This window comes from Salvelinus fontinalis, chromosome 10, assembly GCF_029448725.1.
Source record: "Salvelinus fontinalis isolate EN_2023a chromosome 10, ASM2944872v1, whole genome shotgun sequence".
NCBI classification, from domain to species: Eukaryota; Metazoa; Chordata; class Actinopteri; order Salmoniformes; family Salmonidae; genus Salvelinus; species Salvelinus fontinalis.
The window spans coordinates 6,180,011-6,196,861 of record NC_074674.1 but is presented as its reverse complement, the minus strand read 5'-3'; the positions used below and the strand labels follow the sequence as shown (position 1 = coordinate 6,196,861).

General features: G+C 42.0%; 1 protein-coding gene across 7 annotated transcripts in view; it reads right to left on the bottom strand.

The window, feature by feature from the left end:
- camk2a (calcium/calmodulin-dependent protein kinase II alpha) overlaps window positions 1–16,851 on the bottom strand; it is a 99,302-nt gene that overhangs the window by 47,432 nt on the left and 35,019 nt on the right. For all 7 annotated transcript variants that reach the window (XM_055935548.1, XM_055935549.1, XM_055935545.1 and 4 more), the window contains exons 4-6: window positions 9,295–9,349; window positions 5,001–5,066; window positions 1,554–1,626 (exon numbers count right to left, since the gene is read on the bottom strand). In XM_055935548.1, coding sequence (XP_055791523.1) covers window positions 1,554–1,626; window positions 5,001–5,066; window positions 9,295–9,349 — 194 coding nt within the window. The remainder of the gene's footprint in view (window positions 1–1,553; window positions 1,627–5,000; window positions 5,067–9,294; window positions 9,350–16,851) is intronic.

Sequence of the window (16,851 nt, the reverse complement as noted above, 5' to 3'; positions counted from 1 at the left end):
TGAGATGTTATCCACCCCCTGATAAACACAGACACACACCACACGCACAAATGCACACAGGCGCACATACACAAACACACACACACCTAAAATCGCAGCCTACACAGATCCATTTTATCACTCCATCTTCCCTCAGTTCCCAGGTGCTGGGAGGCAGATGTGAAACCATGTGAATGGAACATGTATCTGTTGGGCAGAAGGGTCTCTCTTTGTACTAGCATGTGTTAGTGCATGATAATCACAGGTATATATAGCGGTAACTGAACAATTTGTTTGGTTACTACATTATTCCATGTGTGTTATTTCATAGTTTTGATGTCTTCACTATTATTGTACAATGTAGAAAATAGTAAAAATAAAGAAAAACCCCTGAATGAGTAGGTGTATAGCCGGTACTTCAATACGTATATTAATAAATGAAACAGTACTGGAACCTCTGATTTATCTGTCCCTCTTTGACACTACAACAGGGCAGACATACTGTAGCACACGCCAATGCTGTCCGACGTGATGGAGATGGTGTGAGGGCTTGTTTCCGTTTTTACTCCCTTGAGCTGACGTTGAGATATGGAGTACATGTGCTGTACATGACAAGTTGGCAACAGAACAGTGGATCGATGGTGTTTGCACTGTAAGTGAATGCCTATTTTATAATCATCAAACTGTGTGCAGGGGAAATTACTTATGACAGAAGAGGGTTTAGCAGCATGTCCCCTGAATTCTCTGATTGGTTTGATTGGGCTTTTGTTATTCTGTCCACATACCTACAGGTGAATCACACTGAAAGTCATGGCTAGAGTTGCAAAATTCTGTGAAATTTAAATAAATTCCCTGGTTTTCCAGAAATCCTGGATGGAGAATTCCAGATTTCCTGCTTATTGCCCCCTGACTCTGGGATCCTCCAAACCGCGATTTTGGAAAAACCAGGGAACGTATTGAAAGTTTGTGGAATTTTGCAACCTTAGTCAAGGCAGAGAGGAATGGCCTGTTATCTGCTGCCTGAGGAGCAAACATTACATAGATGTGTCCTCAAGGTTCAAATTAAAAAGAGCCTGGATGGCTAAAATGAATGTTTTAAATGTGTTTAAATTGATGAAAATAACAACAACAATAACAACAATGATCTGAAGTTTCTGACTACACTCTTAGAAGAAAAGTTGTTATCTGAAATATAAAATGGTTCTTTGGCTGTCCCCATAGGAGAACCCTTTGAAGAACCCTATTTGGTTCAAGGTAAAACCATTTTGAGTTCCATGTAGAACCCTTCACACAGATGGTTCACATGGAACCCAAAAGAGTTCTACCTGAAACCAAAAATGGTTCTACTGTCCCCATCTCCTTTGGGGACAGCTATGGACTGGGCCATTGCCCCGAAGAACCCTTTAGGAACCCTATTTTCTAAGAGTGTACAGATTATTTAAATCCAAATCCATTTTTTATCAAATCAATCAGATAATAACAATGTCATCAAAGTGATATCTTGCAGTGGATAAGCAGTCTGTGCCTGTGCAGAACACAGTCTGTCTTTTAATTTATTCGTTATTAAATCTTACCTTGAGGTCTCTGTGAACGACTCCCATCTGATGACAATGAAGCACTGCCTCCAGAATCTGCTGAATACAATGACTATGAAAAGAAAGAGAGAAAACTGAAAGACTGAGTGAGCTGGGAGTTTTGAGAGGCTAAATTGAATGCTATTGAAAATGGGCTTCACTTCAGTATTAATCCACACAGCATTTTGGATAAAATGGCTTATGCACCTCCAAAACAATACAAAGACACACAGAGGCGTTAGATTTGGCCATTCATTTTCCTAAACTGTCGATCAACACAGGAGCACGGGCCAAAGCCTGATGAGGTTTTGCATGTTTGGCTGGGAGTCAGTGGGAAGATAATTAGCAAATAGACTCAGCTGTCAATCAAGCAGTGGAGCAGTGGAGCAGGGAAAACCCGGTCCGCAGAGATAGAGAGACTGGCACGCTAAAGCCGGGCGAAGTGTGTACATTGATGTGAGGTCACGCCTACACGTCCACAGCCATCTGTTTCCATTTGTTTCTGTTCATTAATTTGTTTTGTGGCCCTGTTGCTTTGTCACTGCAAAGCAATGGCCCAGTCCATAGCTGGTGTTGGGTGAATTGGGGAGATACTCTATCATGAATAGGTTTACGGAGGTAAAGCTGTTCAATCCAAGTGAACAGTCCAATAACGGACCTACAGACAAAACAAAGGCCTCTGACTGTGACGACATGACAACAAAGTTTTAACTGAGAGGCTTTAGACAATCAGTAGAGGCTCCTCAGAGGAGGAAGGGGAGGACCATCCTCCTCAATAAATGTCATAATAATTGTCACGTTCCTGACCTATTTCTGTTAGTTTGTTGTATGTGTTAGTTGGTCAGGACGTGAGTTTGGGTGGGCATTCTATGTTTTCTGTTTCTATGTTGGTTTAAGGGTTGCCTGGTATGGCTCTCAATTAGAGGCAGGTGTTTGGCGTTTCCTCTAATTGAGAGTCATATTTAGGTAGGTTGTTTCACAGTGTTCGTTGTGGGTGGTTGTCTCCTGTGTCAGTGTTTGTCGCACCATACGGGACTGTTCGGTTTGTTTGTACATCGTTCTTTTTGTGTAGTCTATTTTCCTTGTTAGTGCGTTCTTCGTGTTTTATTGTAAGTTCGTATGTTCAGGTTTGTCTACGTTATTTTGTTAATTATTCAAGTGTTTTCATTTCGTGTTTTTTCCGTCTTGTTTAATTAAAATATGTCATTTCACAACGCTGCGCCTTGGTTCAATCACTACTCCTCCTCTTCGGTTGAAGAGGAGGAGGAACACCGTTACAATAATAGTGAAACATTAAAATAGTTATCCTCTTTAGATAAAACTACACTAAATATATTCACATTACAAAATAATCGATTAAAACACACTGTTTTGCAATAAAGGTCTACAGTAGCCTCAACAGCACTCTGTAGGGTAGCACCATGGTGTAGCTGGAGGACAGCTAGCTTCCGTCCTCCTCTGGGTACATTGACTTCAATACAAAACCGAGGAGGCTCGTGGTTCTCACCCCCTTTCATAGACTAAAACAGTAATTATGACAACTTCCGGAAGACGTCCTCCAACCTATCAGAGCTCTTGCAGCATGAACTGACATGTTGTCCACCCAATCAAAGGATCAGAGAATGAATCTAGTACTGAAAGCATAAGCTACACCTAGCTACTGTAGCATTCCAGTGCATAAAATGTGGTGAGTAGTTAACGCAAAGAGAGAGAAAGACAGTTGAAAAGTTTTGAACAAATTAATTTCTGTATAATGAAGGAGAAGCAAGAGAGAGAGCGAGAGAGAGCGAGAGAGAGAGAGAGAGAGAGAGATAGCTATATTTTGTTGTATTTTTTCACTTTCACTTACTTAGCTAGTGAATGCAGCTAGCTAGTTTAATCTACTCAAACACCCAACTCAAACAGAGAATGCTGCTATGTTACCTAGCTGGCTATGGCTATCAAACACTGGAACTTCCAAGTCAAGGTAAGCTTCTGGTTTTATTAATATATTGCCACCGAGGCCCGCTGGTCTAACTGCTAATCAGCTTTCTGCTGACTGTACACTGTACTGCATGATTGTAGAGGGATTACTAATGTGTTAGTTCCAGTAGCTATATTGTCTATGATATTAATATGGTGACAACGATGTAGGCTGTGTAGTGGTTAGCAGTTATGATATGAAGGTTTGGCTGGTCACAGAAAGATGATATGTTCTGCAAGTCCACAAGCGAAGACCACAAGCGAATGAAAAAAGTGAGAGGAGGAGAGTGTACAGATGCAAGAAAGAATACAACAATCAAAGAGATTATGCTGTTTGTATGTGGCTGCTATGAAAGTGAACTGTGTTTACGTGTGATCGGGGTGTATTCATACTGCCGATTCTGTTGAAAAACGTTTCTTAAACGGATGTAAACGAAACGGGGATGAACATCCAATCAAATTGTATTTGTCAAATGCACTGAATACAACAGGTGAAATGCTTACTTACAACCCCTTAACCAACAATGCCGTTTTTATAAAACAGAGTTAAGAAAATATTTACTAAATAAGCCAAAGTTTTAAAAAATGGAATTAAAAATAACACATAACAATAATGAGGTTATATACTAGGGGTACCTGTACCGAGTCAATGTGCAGGGATGCAGGTTAGTCGAGGTATTTTGTACATGTAAGTAGGGAAATTTGGTCATAAAAAAACTCTCATTTGCAACTGTTGGACTAATGATTGCATCCTAGATCAGCTACATGCAGGCAAGAGTGTGCAAGGCGGTATTGAATGTGTCAATGTCTGTCACCTTGATTACTCCAATTTATCTCGATCTACGTTGTAAACTTTCACTCATAGGCTAGGTTGTAGTAACCTCATGATGGGTATAGTGAAAATGTGAGTATTATGTAGTAGCCTAAAGCTATTGATGTTGCATTGAGCTGGGGTAATGGAATATGAATGACAGTTATCCAATATTCTGTCAAATAAATAAGGCCATGCTCATTAAAAGAAAATATCATCCTCTCTCATCTTAAACGGCAACGACCGCCACTGTAGACCGGGGGGGGGGGGGGGGGGGGGGGAATTCCAGTCCTCGGGGGCCTGATTGGTGTCACAGTTTTGCCCCAGCTCCAGCTAACACACCTGACTCCAATAATCAACTAATCATGATCTTCAGTTTAGAATGACATTTGATTAATCAGATGTGTTTGCTAGGGATGGAGAAAAAGTGACACCAATCAGGACTGGAGTTGCCCACCCCTGGTGTAGACGAGATACAGTATAACAGGGTTCTATATATATATATATATATATATATGCTTTTAGATGCTCTCCTGGTTTGGGAATGCTGGGACCTCTGTATAATTCAATGAATCCATGTTACAGTGAACATTCGTACGCTGAACTCTAAATTGCTTTGTCATACATCCGTGTTTGGGTTTATTCCGTGTGTTTTGTGAGGTGGTTCCACTGACCTGGCGTCAGCCTCACTGTAGTACTCTCGAGCAACAATGTCTTCGAAGAGTTCGCCGCCCGTCACTCTGAGGAAGAGAGAGGATTGTTAGGCTGCCTGTCTCAAGAGGATGAAGGTGGTCACCAGAGCATGGAGCCAGTGTGAGAGAAATACTCCCTTCCCAATGCCCCCATATCAGCCACTGAGACACACTGACACAGATCAGCTATAATACCGCAAATAGAGTGTGGCTTCCATCAGTGTTATTGTCTGAATCATTTCCAATCCCCCATATATTTTTTGTAAATATATATTTTTTAAACTGGGAGAAAACTGTGTGTTGACATGGAACCTAACAGGCACCTCAAATGTACATTTCTGATGTGAGAAAAGACAAAACCAAAGCAGTTGTCTCACTGTTGCTAAGTTCAGACTTTGAGAGTATGAATCTTCTACAGGATACTCTAGGAGACAGCTAAATGTTACCCAGTCCTGCCTTCACAGGATACCAGGAGACAGCTAAATGTTACCCAGTCCTGCTTTCACAGGACACTAAGAGACAGCTAAATGTTACCCAGTCCTGCCTTCACAGGATACTAGGAGACAGCTAAATGTTACCCAGGCATGCCTTCACAGGATACTAGGAGACGGCTAAATGTTAACCAGTCATGCCTTCACAGGATACTAGGAGACAGCTAAATGTTAACCAGTCATGCCTTCACAGGATACTAGGAGACAGCTAAATGTTACCCAGGCATGCCTTCACAGGATACTAGGAGACGGCTAAATGTTACCCAGTCCTGCCTTCACAGGATACTAGGAGACAGCTAAATGTTAACCAGTTATGCCTTCACAGGATTAACACATAGATTGGCACACACTGACCATGTATCGCTAGATATGACGTAAACAAATATACACTCAGAATGATAAGTAGATTAAGTCTGATATTTGTAGGCTTATTTCATAAACCTGCTTGTACAAAGTGATTGGGCTCTGACAAACTAGTTTGCTCCTAAATGCGTCAGCTTTAAAGACTAAAGAAGGGAATTTAGTTTTTCTTAGTCTCTCATTTTTGTCAGTTTCGGAACTTTCACTACGTAACTGTGTATTGTCCCAAAGAATTAAGCCAGTGTGATCTTTATGATTTGAGCACTATAGGAAGACACATTTCAGTTGAATGCATTCATTTGTACAATTGACTAGGTTCCTTTCCTTCCTTAATCAAAGAGAATCTACAGCAAGGGACTGCTTCTAAACACCATCCTGCTGTTTCAGACAAGTTAAGAGCAACTTGCATTGTCATCAAGATCTTCTTATGCAACACTTTGTCCTGCTGCTCATTGTCACACTTACAAAGCTGTTCTTATTCATTCAGAGACATTAACAGGGAAAAGGCAGCTAAGAGAAGACGCCTCATAACCGATGCAAAAATAATTCTCTTGAAGGTACAATATAATGACAGTTTTTGTAACATAATTCCAGTTCCTGTAACATAATTCCAGTTCCTGTAATATAATTCCAGTTTCTGTAATATAATTCCAGTTTCTGTAATATAATTCCAGTTTCTGTAATATAATTCCAATTCCTGTAATATAATTCCAGTTTCTGTAATATAATTCCAGTTTCTGTAATATAATTCCAATTCCTGTAATATAATTCCAGTTCCTGTAATATAATTCCACTTTCTGTAATATAATTCCAGTTTCTGTAATATAATTCCAATTCCTGTAATATAATTCCAGTTTCTGTAATATAATTCCAGTTTCTGTAATATAATTCCAATTCCTGTAATATAATTCCAGTTTCTGTAATATAATTCCAATTCTTGTAATATAATTCCAGTTTCTGTAATATAATTCCAGTTTCTGTAATATAATTCCAGTTTCTGTAATATAATTCCAGTTCCTGTAATATACTTCCAGTTCCTGTAATACAATTCCAGTTCCTGTAATATACTTCCAGTTCCTGTAATATAATTCCAGTTCCTGTAACATAATTCCAGTTCCTGTAATATAATTCCAGTTCCTGTAATGAAAAGAATTCAACACCTCCAGGGGAGTGTAATCACTGTTGTGCAGACTGAAATCAACAGTTCCTTGAAAGGCATTGAAAGATATTACAACAGTTGAGTGTTTAAAATGCATATAATAGTGATATTTACAGAACTAATATATTATGGTGTACTCAGAGACTACAGAGCACACTCAACACTATAGGTCTCTCTAGCCATAATTAGTGGTTAGATACAAACCATAGCCTACGGCAGGGATCATCAACTAGATTCAGCAGCGGGACAACATTTTTTTTTGAGCAGATGGTCAGGGGGCTGGAAAATAATTACAAATAATTTGAGGACTGAAAATTGACCATAAGAAGCCAAAACTGATGTAATAGTTGACTAAACATAAAAATGTCAAACCTTGCTTACATTTGTATTCGATCACATATACTGTATTATGCATGGGAATACTTAGGAACAGAAATGATTGCAATTTTATTACAAATAATAAACAGAAATACCTTATTTACGTAAGTATTCAGCCCTTTTGCTATGAGACTCGAAATTGAGCACAGCTGCATCCTGTTTCCATTGATCATCCTTGAGATGTTCAATTTAAATTAAATTGATTGGACATGATTTGGAAAAGCACACACCTGTCTAGATAAGGTCCAACACTTGACAGTGCATGTCAAAGCAAAAACCAAGCCATGAGGACAAAGGAATTGTCCGTAGAGCTCCGAGGCAGGATTGTGTCGAGGCACAGATCTGGGGAAGGATACCAAAACATTCTGCAGCTTTGAAGTTGTTACCTCCAATATTCTTAAATAGAAGATGTTTGAAACCACCAAGACTCTTCCTAGAGCTGGCCACCCGGACAAACTGAGCAATCGAGGGAGAAGGGCCTTGGTCAGGGAAGTGACCAAGAACCTGATGGTCACTCTGACAGAGCTCCAGAGTTCCTCTGTGGAGATGGGAGAACCTTCCAGAAGAACAACCATCTCTGCAGCACTCCACCAATCAGGTCTTTATGGTAGAGTGGCCAGACGGGACCTAAAGACTCTCAGACCATGAGAAACAAGATCTGATGGTCTGCTGAAATCTGATGAAACCAAGATTGAACACTTTGGCCTGAATGCCAAGCGTCAAGTCTGGAGGAAATCTGGCACCATCCCTACAGTGAAGCATGGTGGTGGCAGCATCATGCTGTGTTTTTCAGCAGCAGGGACTGGGAGACTAGTCAGGATCGAGGCAAATATAAACAGAGCAAAGTAGAGAGAAATGTTTTTATCCCCAATTTCGTGATATCCAATTGGTAGTTACAGTCTTGTCCCATCGCTGCAACTCCTGTACGGAGAGGATATGGTCGAGAGCCATGCATCCTTCAATACACGACCATGCCAAGCCGCACTGCTTCTTGACACACTGCTCACTTAACCCGGAAGCCAGCCGCACCAATGTGTCGGAGGAAACACCGTCCAACTGGCGACCGTGTCAGCGTACATGCGCCCGGCCCACCACAGGAGTCGCTAGAGTGTGATGGGACAAGGACATCCCGGCTAGCCAAACCCTCCCCTAATCTGGACAACGCTGGGCCAATTGTGCGCCGCCTCATGGGTCTCCCAGTAGCGGCCGGCTGCGACACAGCCCGGGTTCAAACCCAGATCTGTAGTGATCCCTCTAGCACTGCGATTCAGTACCTTAGACCGCTGCGCCACTCGGGAGGCCGTACAGAGAGATACTTGATGAAAACCTGCTCCAGAGCACTCAGGACCTCAGACTGGGGCTAAGTGGCTTCGGGACAAGTCTGTGGCTTCGGGACAAGTCTGTGGCTTTGGGACAAGCCTCGAACAACCCTGAAAAAAGCTGTGCAGCAACGCTCCACATCCAATCTGACAGAAGCTTGAGAGGATCTGCATAAAAGAACGGGAGAAACTCCCCCAAATACAGGTGTGCCAAGCTTTTCTTTCAAAAACAAGGACATTTCTAAGTGACCTCAAACTCACTTCTAAGTGACCCCCCCCCGACCATCAGCTCAAGAAAACATTGGCATGTGGCTGAATGTCGCTGGGGTCCATGGTGTATAGCTTACTGAGGAGCTTATTGAAATCAGGACCACTGCCTAGCTCAATGGTAGATTTTCATTTACTGTGGTTGTGTCTCATACAGGCTGTTGTGCCGAGTGTGATTAGAACTCACATCAAGCCGCCTCTCAGCCTTGAAAGAATCATTGTGTCATTAATGTCAATCATTCCCACTGTGTGTGAGTGGATGAATTATGCAGTAAATAGATTCACTGCAGTGCATTACTCACAGGTCAAAGATCAGGTAGTGATGCCCTTCCTCCGAGATGCTGTCATGGAGACGCACTGGATGGAGAAAAGAGAGAAAGGAAGTAAACATGTTTTTAAGGGAATTGCTGGGACTGAAAGCTCTAATATTTCCCACATGGAATGCACAGTCAGTGACCTTAAAATTTCTAAACCACACATTTCTCAAACACCCAGCCTACTTCAAATCACAGTGTCTCACATTCCCCAAAATATCTGTTTTTCAAGAATATCTAGGCCTGGATTATAGGTAGGGGTAATTGAAGTGATGATGCACGATGTTCCTTAACTACTTAAGTGAAGCTTGGATAGTGCTTGTGGTGTCCTATTGATGTTGTTATGTTATCTCCATGATGGAGAAGAGTATACACTCTCTCTCTCCCTCTTTCTCTCTCCCTCTTTCTTTCTCTCTCCCTCTCTCTTTCCCTCTCTCTCTCTCTCCCTCTCCCCTTCTTTCTCTCTCCCTCTCTCCCTCTTTCTCTCTCCCTCTCTCCCTCTCCCTCTCTCCCTCTCCCCCTTTCTCTCTCCCTCTTTCTCTCTCCCTCTCTCTCTCTCCCTCTCCCTCTCACTCTTTCGCTCTCCCTCTCTCTCTCTTTCTCTCTCCCTCTCTCCCTCTTTCTCTCTCCCTCTCTCCCTCTTTCTCTCTCCCTCTCCCTCTCTCCCTTTTTCTCTCTCCCTCTTTCTCTCTCCCTCTTGCTCTCTTTCTGTTGCATTGTTCTCCTCACCAGTGCCAATCACCACCCCTCCCCACCCTCCCTCTCCTCTCCTCCCCATCCCTCCCAAACCCTCCCATCCCCTACCCCTACCTCTCCCAGCAGGCAGTGTGTTATACTGCTCTGTGTGCATGTGTGTGGGTGTGTTTGTACTGGGAGGAGAGGAGAGGTGTGTGTTAGAGTGTGTGTATGTGTGCTTGTATGTGTGGGTGCCGAGATAGAAAGGCGAACAAGAGGAAGACTACAGTACATATATCTTCACCAGCATAGATACCTTCACCAGCATAGATACCTTCACCAGCATAGATACCTTCACCAGCATAGATACCTTCACCAGTATAGAAAGCTTCACCAGTATAGAAACATTCACCAGTATAGATACCTTCACCAGCATAGATACCTTCACCAGTATAGATACATTCACCTGTATAGATACCTTCACCAGTATAGATACCTTCACCAGTACAGATACCTTCACCTGTATAGATACCTTCACCTGTATAGATACATTCACCAGTATAGATACCTTCACCAGTATAGATACCTTCACCAGTACAGATACCTTCACCAGTATAGATACCTTCACCAGTACAGATACCTTCACCAGTATAGATACATTCACCAGTATAGATACATTCACCAGTATAGATACCTTCACCAGTATAGATACCTTCACCAGTATAGATACATTCACCAGTATAGATACCTTCACCAGTATAGATACCTTCACCTGTATAGATACATTCACCTGTATAGATACCTTCACCTGTATAGATACCTTCACCAGTACAGATACCTTCACCAGTACAGATACCTTCACCAGTATAGATACCTTCACCAGTACAGATACCTTCACCAGTACAGATACCTTCACCAGTATAGATACCTTCACCAGTACAGATACCCCTCACCTGTATAGATACATTCACCTGTATAGATACATTCACCTGTATAGATACCTTCACCAGTATAGATACCTTCACCTGTACAGATACCTTCACCAGTATAGATACCTTCACCAGTACAGATACCTTCACCTGTATAGATACATTCACCAGTATAGATACCTTCACCTTTATAGATACCTTCACCTGTATGGATACATTCACCAGTATAGATACCTTCAGCAGTATAGATACCTTCACCAGTACAGATACCTTCACCAGTATAGATACCTTCAGCAGTATAGATACCTTCACCAGTACAGATACCTTCACCAGTATAGATACCTTCACAAGCATAGATACCTTCACCTGCCAAAACCAATGCTTAGCAACATCTCCCCATTACATAAGCCTGAAAGAGCAATCTCAGATAATTCTCCCCAATTTTGCCAAAAAAGCAAAGGTCATGGAAGTAGTGTGATCCTGAGCTGCTTTTTGTCCAGAGAGGTAGTCTGTGTACCAGTCTGGTTAGCATTCCACACCTTGCTACTTCTTGGAGCTAAACAGACAGGTACCCAGGCTGCCAGAGAGGATCTACCAGAGGAAACGGACAATCTGGTGTTACTCATGGTGATTTTGGCCTGTCACTGGCTGTGTTGGTTTCCTTTGGCAAGGCTTTCCCTATCAGTCAAAGGGACACTCCAGTCCCTTTGTTATGGGTTGTGACTAGGTTAAGTCACTAAAGAGTATCAATTTTGATGGAAACATTTGATCCCAGACTCCTTAAAAACCTTTCATTTACCAATCACTTGTCCAGGCTGTTGTCAACCATCTATCTGAGGAATATCTACAGGAAACGCAAACTGAATGGGGATGTGTCTAACTGAATAGGGATGTGTCTAACTGAATAGGGATGTGTCTAACTGAATAGGGATGTGTCTAACTGAATAGGGATGTGTATAACTGAATAGGGATGTGTCTAACTGAATAGGGATGTGTCTAGCTGAATAGGGATGTGTATAACTGAATAGGGATGTGTCTAACTGAATAGGGATGTGTCTAACTGAATAGGGATGTGTCTAACTGAATAGGGATGTGTATAACTGAATAGGGATGTGTATAACTGAATAGGGATGTGTCTAACTGAATAGGGATGTGTCTAGCTGAATAGGGATGTGTATAACTGAATAGGGATGTGTCTAACTGAATAGGGATGTGTCTAACTGAATAGGGATGTGTCTAACTGAATAGGGATGTGTCTAACTGAATAGGGATGTGTCTAGCTGAATAGGGATGTGTCTAACTGAATAGGGATGTGTCTAACTGAATAGGGATGTGTCTAACTGAATAGGGATGTGTCTAACTGAATAGGGATGTGTCTAGCTGAATAGGGATGTGTCTAACTGAATAGGGATGTGTCTAACTGAATAGAGATTTGATGGCTCCTCTGTCTCACCCACAAAGCAATATGACAACGTAATGTATTAATAATGTAAAATGAACATCTGTACAGAAAGACTAATGTGAAGGCCAAATTGGAGAGGAGGAACTTCTTGATGCAATTAAAGCCTTTAAGTCCGGGAAAACTCCAGGGCTGGATGGAATACCAGTTGAGGTATACTAATCTGTTTTTGATGTACTCAAAGGCCCATTATTGTATGTTTTAACCACTCCTATAAAAATGGAAGATTATCAGATACTCAACAAGAAGATCTGGTATTGTCGGATATTATTTATTCTAGTCACACAGGTTTTTAACATGGACAATACATTGGCGATAATATAAGACAAGTACTGGAAACAATAGAACACTTCAAAACATCTGGTAAACCAGGCCTGGTATTCATAGCTGACTTTGAAACGGCTTTTGAAAAAGTACGACTGGAATTTATATACAGTGCATTCGGAACGTATTCTGTCCCCTTGACTTTTTCTACATTTTCTTACGTTACAGCCTTATTCTAAAATTGATTAAATCGTTTTTTCCCCCATCAATCTACACACAATACCCCATAATGACAAAGCAAAAACAGGTTTTTAGAAATGTATTCTAAAATGGATTACATTGTCATCTCTGGAGGAAACCTGACACCATCCCTACAGTGAAGCATGGTGGTGGCAGCATCATGCTGTGGGATGTTTTTCAGTGGCAGGGACTGGGAGACTAGTCAGGATCGAAGGAAAGATGAATGAAGCAAAGTACAGAGAGATCCTTGATGAATACCTGCTCCAGAACGCTCAGGACCTCAGACTGGGGCGAAGGTTCACCTTCCAACAGTACAACGACCCTAAGCACACAGCCAAGACAACGCAGGAGTGGCTTTGGGACAAGTGTCTGAATGCCCTTGAGTGGCCCAGCCAGTGCCCGGACTTGAACCCGATCGAAGATCTCTGGAGAGACCTGAAAATAGCTGTGCATCGATCCTCCCCATCTAACCTGACAGAGCTTGAGAGGATCTGCAGAGAGGAATGGGAGAAACTCCCCAAATACAAGTGTGCCAAACTTGTAGCGCCATACCCACAAAGACTTGAGGCTCTAATCATAATTGCTTCAACACAGTACTAAGTAAAGGGTCTGAATACTTATGTAAATGTGATATTGCATTTAAATAGAAAAATTGCTTTGTCATTATGGGGTATTGTGTGTAGATTGATAACGGGGAGAAAAACAATGTAATCCATTTTAGAATAAGGCTGCAACATAACAAAATGTGGACAAAGTCAAGTGGTCTGAATACTTTCCGAATGCACTGTATGTGGGTGGACTTTGGCTCGTTGACGAATAACCGCCCCCAGTTACTGCAGAGGAAGGCTGAAGGGGGCGCCGATAAACAAAACGAGGCTGAGGCTCTAACTGCCGCTCTGCACAGTGTTAATCAGCATAGTGGATACAGGAGAACAGAGAGAGTGCTGGATAAGGGTCTGTTCTTTAATAGCCTGTGATGGATGCAGGTTGGGCTGAGGGATAGAGAGCGCTGGATGAGAGCAGTGAGTCTCAATGCATCCAGCTGATTTGGGGTAAAAAAAAGCCATCTAGCTTATATCAGAACCTATGGTGTACATCTAAAACAACCACCCTTCGGCAGAACCAGGGTCTCAACTTCTACATTATCAGGGGAGAACTTGACACCGTGACACAATGCTCTTTGTCCTATTGAGTAGTAGTCTGTGCAGGATCATTTCCCACAAGGGCTTTAAAATGTATCAACAGCCACAGGGGCAAATCGTCAGCGAGATCATGTATTCCTTTCCCCCCAGTGTGTGTGGGAGCAGGAATAATTCTGCTGGTGCTGATAGAAGGCTGGATGTTTCAGCTTCCCCCTCTCTCTATCCCACTCCCTCTCTCTATCCCTATTTTCTCTCTATCCCTCTCTCCATTCCTCTCCTCTCTCTCTATCCCTATTCTTTCTCTATCTCTCTCTATTCCTCTCCTCTCTCTATCCCACTCCCTCTCTCTATCCCTCTCTCTATTACTCTCCTCTCTCTATCCCCCTCCCTCTCTCTATCCCTCTCTCTATTCCTCTCCTCTCTCTATCCCACTCCCTCTCTCTCATCCTCTCTATCTTTTCTCTATCCTTTCTCTATCCATCTCTCTATCCCTCTCTCCTCTTTCTGTCCCTCTATCACTATTCTATCTCTATCCTCTCCCATCCTCTCCCTATCTCTATCCTCTCTCTATCCTCCCTGTATTCCTCTCTCTATTCATCTCCTCTCCCTCTCCCTCTCCCTCTCCCTATCAATTCAATTTCAATTCAATTTAAGGGCTTTATTGGCATGGCAAACATATGTTTACATTGCCAAAGCAAGTGAAATAGATACTAAACAAAAAATGAACAGTAAACATTACACTTCCAAAAGTTCCAAAAGAATAAAGACATTTCACATCATATTGTGCAAATTGTTAAAGTACAAAAGGGAAAATAAATAAACATAAATATGGGTTGTATTTACAATGGTGTTTGTTCTTCACTAGTTGCCCCAAGGTTACACATCTTGCTGTTGTGATTTCACACTGTGGAATTTTACACAATAGATATAGGAGTTTGTTAGAAAATTGGGTTTGTTTTTGAATTTTTTGTGGGTCTGTGTAATCTGAGGGAAATATGTGTCTCTAATATGGTCATACATTGGGCAGGAGGTTAGGAAGTGCAGCTCAGTTTCAACCTCATTTTGTGGGCAGTGTGCACATAGCCTGTCTTCTCTTGAGAGACAGGTCTGCCTACGGCGGCCTTTCTCAATAGCAAGGCTATGCTCACTGAGTCTGTACATAGTCAAAGCTTTCCTTACATTTGGGTCAGTCACAGTGGTCAGGTATTCTGCCACTGTGTACTCTCTGTTTAGGGCCAAATAGCATTCTAGTTTGCTCAGTTTTTGTTGTTGATTGTTTCCAAATGTGTTAAGTAATTATCTTTTTGTTTTCTCATGATTTGTTTGGGTCTAATTGTGTTGCTGTCCTGGGGCTCTGTGTGATCTGTTTGTGAACAGAGCTCCAGGACCAGCTTGCTTAGGGGACTCTTCTCCAGGTTAATCTCTCTGTAGGTGATGACTTTGTTATGGAAGGTCTGGGAATCGCTTGTAGAATTTAACGTCTCTTTTTTGGAATTTGATCATTAGCGGGTATCGGCCTAATTCTGCTCTGCATGCATTATTTGGTGTTTTACGTTGTACGCTGAGTATATTTTTGCAGAATTCTGCATGCAGAGTCTCAATTCGGTGTTTGTCCCATTTTGTGAATTCTTGGTTGGTGAGCGGACCCCAGACCTCACAACCATAAAGGGCAATCGGTTCTATAACTGATTCAAGTATTTTTAGCCAGATCATAATTGGTATGTAAAATTTTATGTTCCTTTTGATGGCATAGAAGGCCCTTTTTGCCATGTCTCTCAGATCGTTCACAGCTTTGTGGAAGTTGCCTGTGGCGCTGATGTTTAGGCTGAGGTATGTATAGTTGTTTGTGTGCTCTAGGGCAACGGTGTCTAGATGGAATTTGTATTTGTGGTCCTTGCAACTGGACCTTTTTTGGAACATTATTTTTGTCTTACTGAGATTTACTGTCAGGGCCCAGGTCTGACAGAATCTGTGTAGAAGATCTAGGTGCTGCTGTAGGCCCTCCTCCTCCTTGGTTGGGGACAGAAGCACCAGATCTTTGGTAAACAGTAGACATTTGACTTCAGACTCTAGTAGGGCGAGGCCGGGTGCTGCAGACTGTTGTAGTGCCCTCGCCAATTCATTGATATATATGTTGAAGAGGGTGGGGCTTAAGCTGCATCCATGTCTCATCCCACGGCCTTGTGGAAAGAAATGTGTTTTTTGCCCATTTTAACCACACACTTGGTGTTTGTGTACATAGATTTTATAATGTCGTATGTTTTTCCCCCAACACCACTTTCCATCAATTTGTATAGCAGACTCTCATGCCAAATTGAGTCAAAAGCTTTTCTTAAATCTTAAGAATCTGCCTTTGCTTTGTTTTGTTTCTTTGTCAATTTGGGTGTGCAGGATGAATACGTGGTCTGTTGTATGGTGATTTAGTAAAAAGCCAATTTGACATTTGATCAGTACATTGTTGTCACGACCGTCTGTTGAAGAAATGGACCAAGGCGCAGCGTTGTGAGCATACATACTTATTTATTAACGATGTTGCCAATAAAACTCCAACCGAAACGTGACGCCAACGTAGTGCTCACAGGCAACTAAACATGGACAACTACCCACAAAACCAACATGGAAAATGGCAACCTAAATAGGATCCCCAATCAGAGACAACGATAAACAGCTGTCTCTGATTGGGAACCAATTCAGGCCACCATAAACCTACATTCCCCTAGACAATACGAAACTAACCAAACCACCCTTGTCACACCCTGACCTAACCAAATAATAAAGAAAACAAATATAACTAAAGTCAGAGCGTGACAATTGTTTTCACTGAGGAAATGTACGA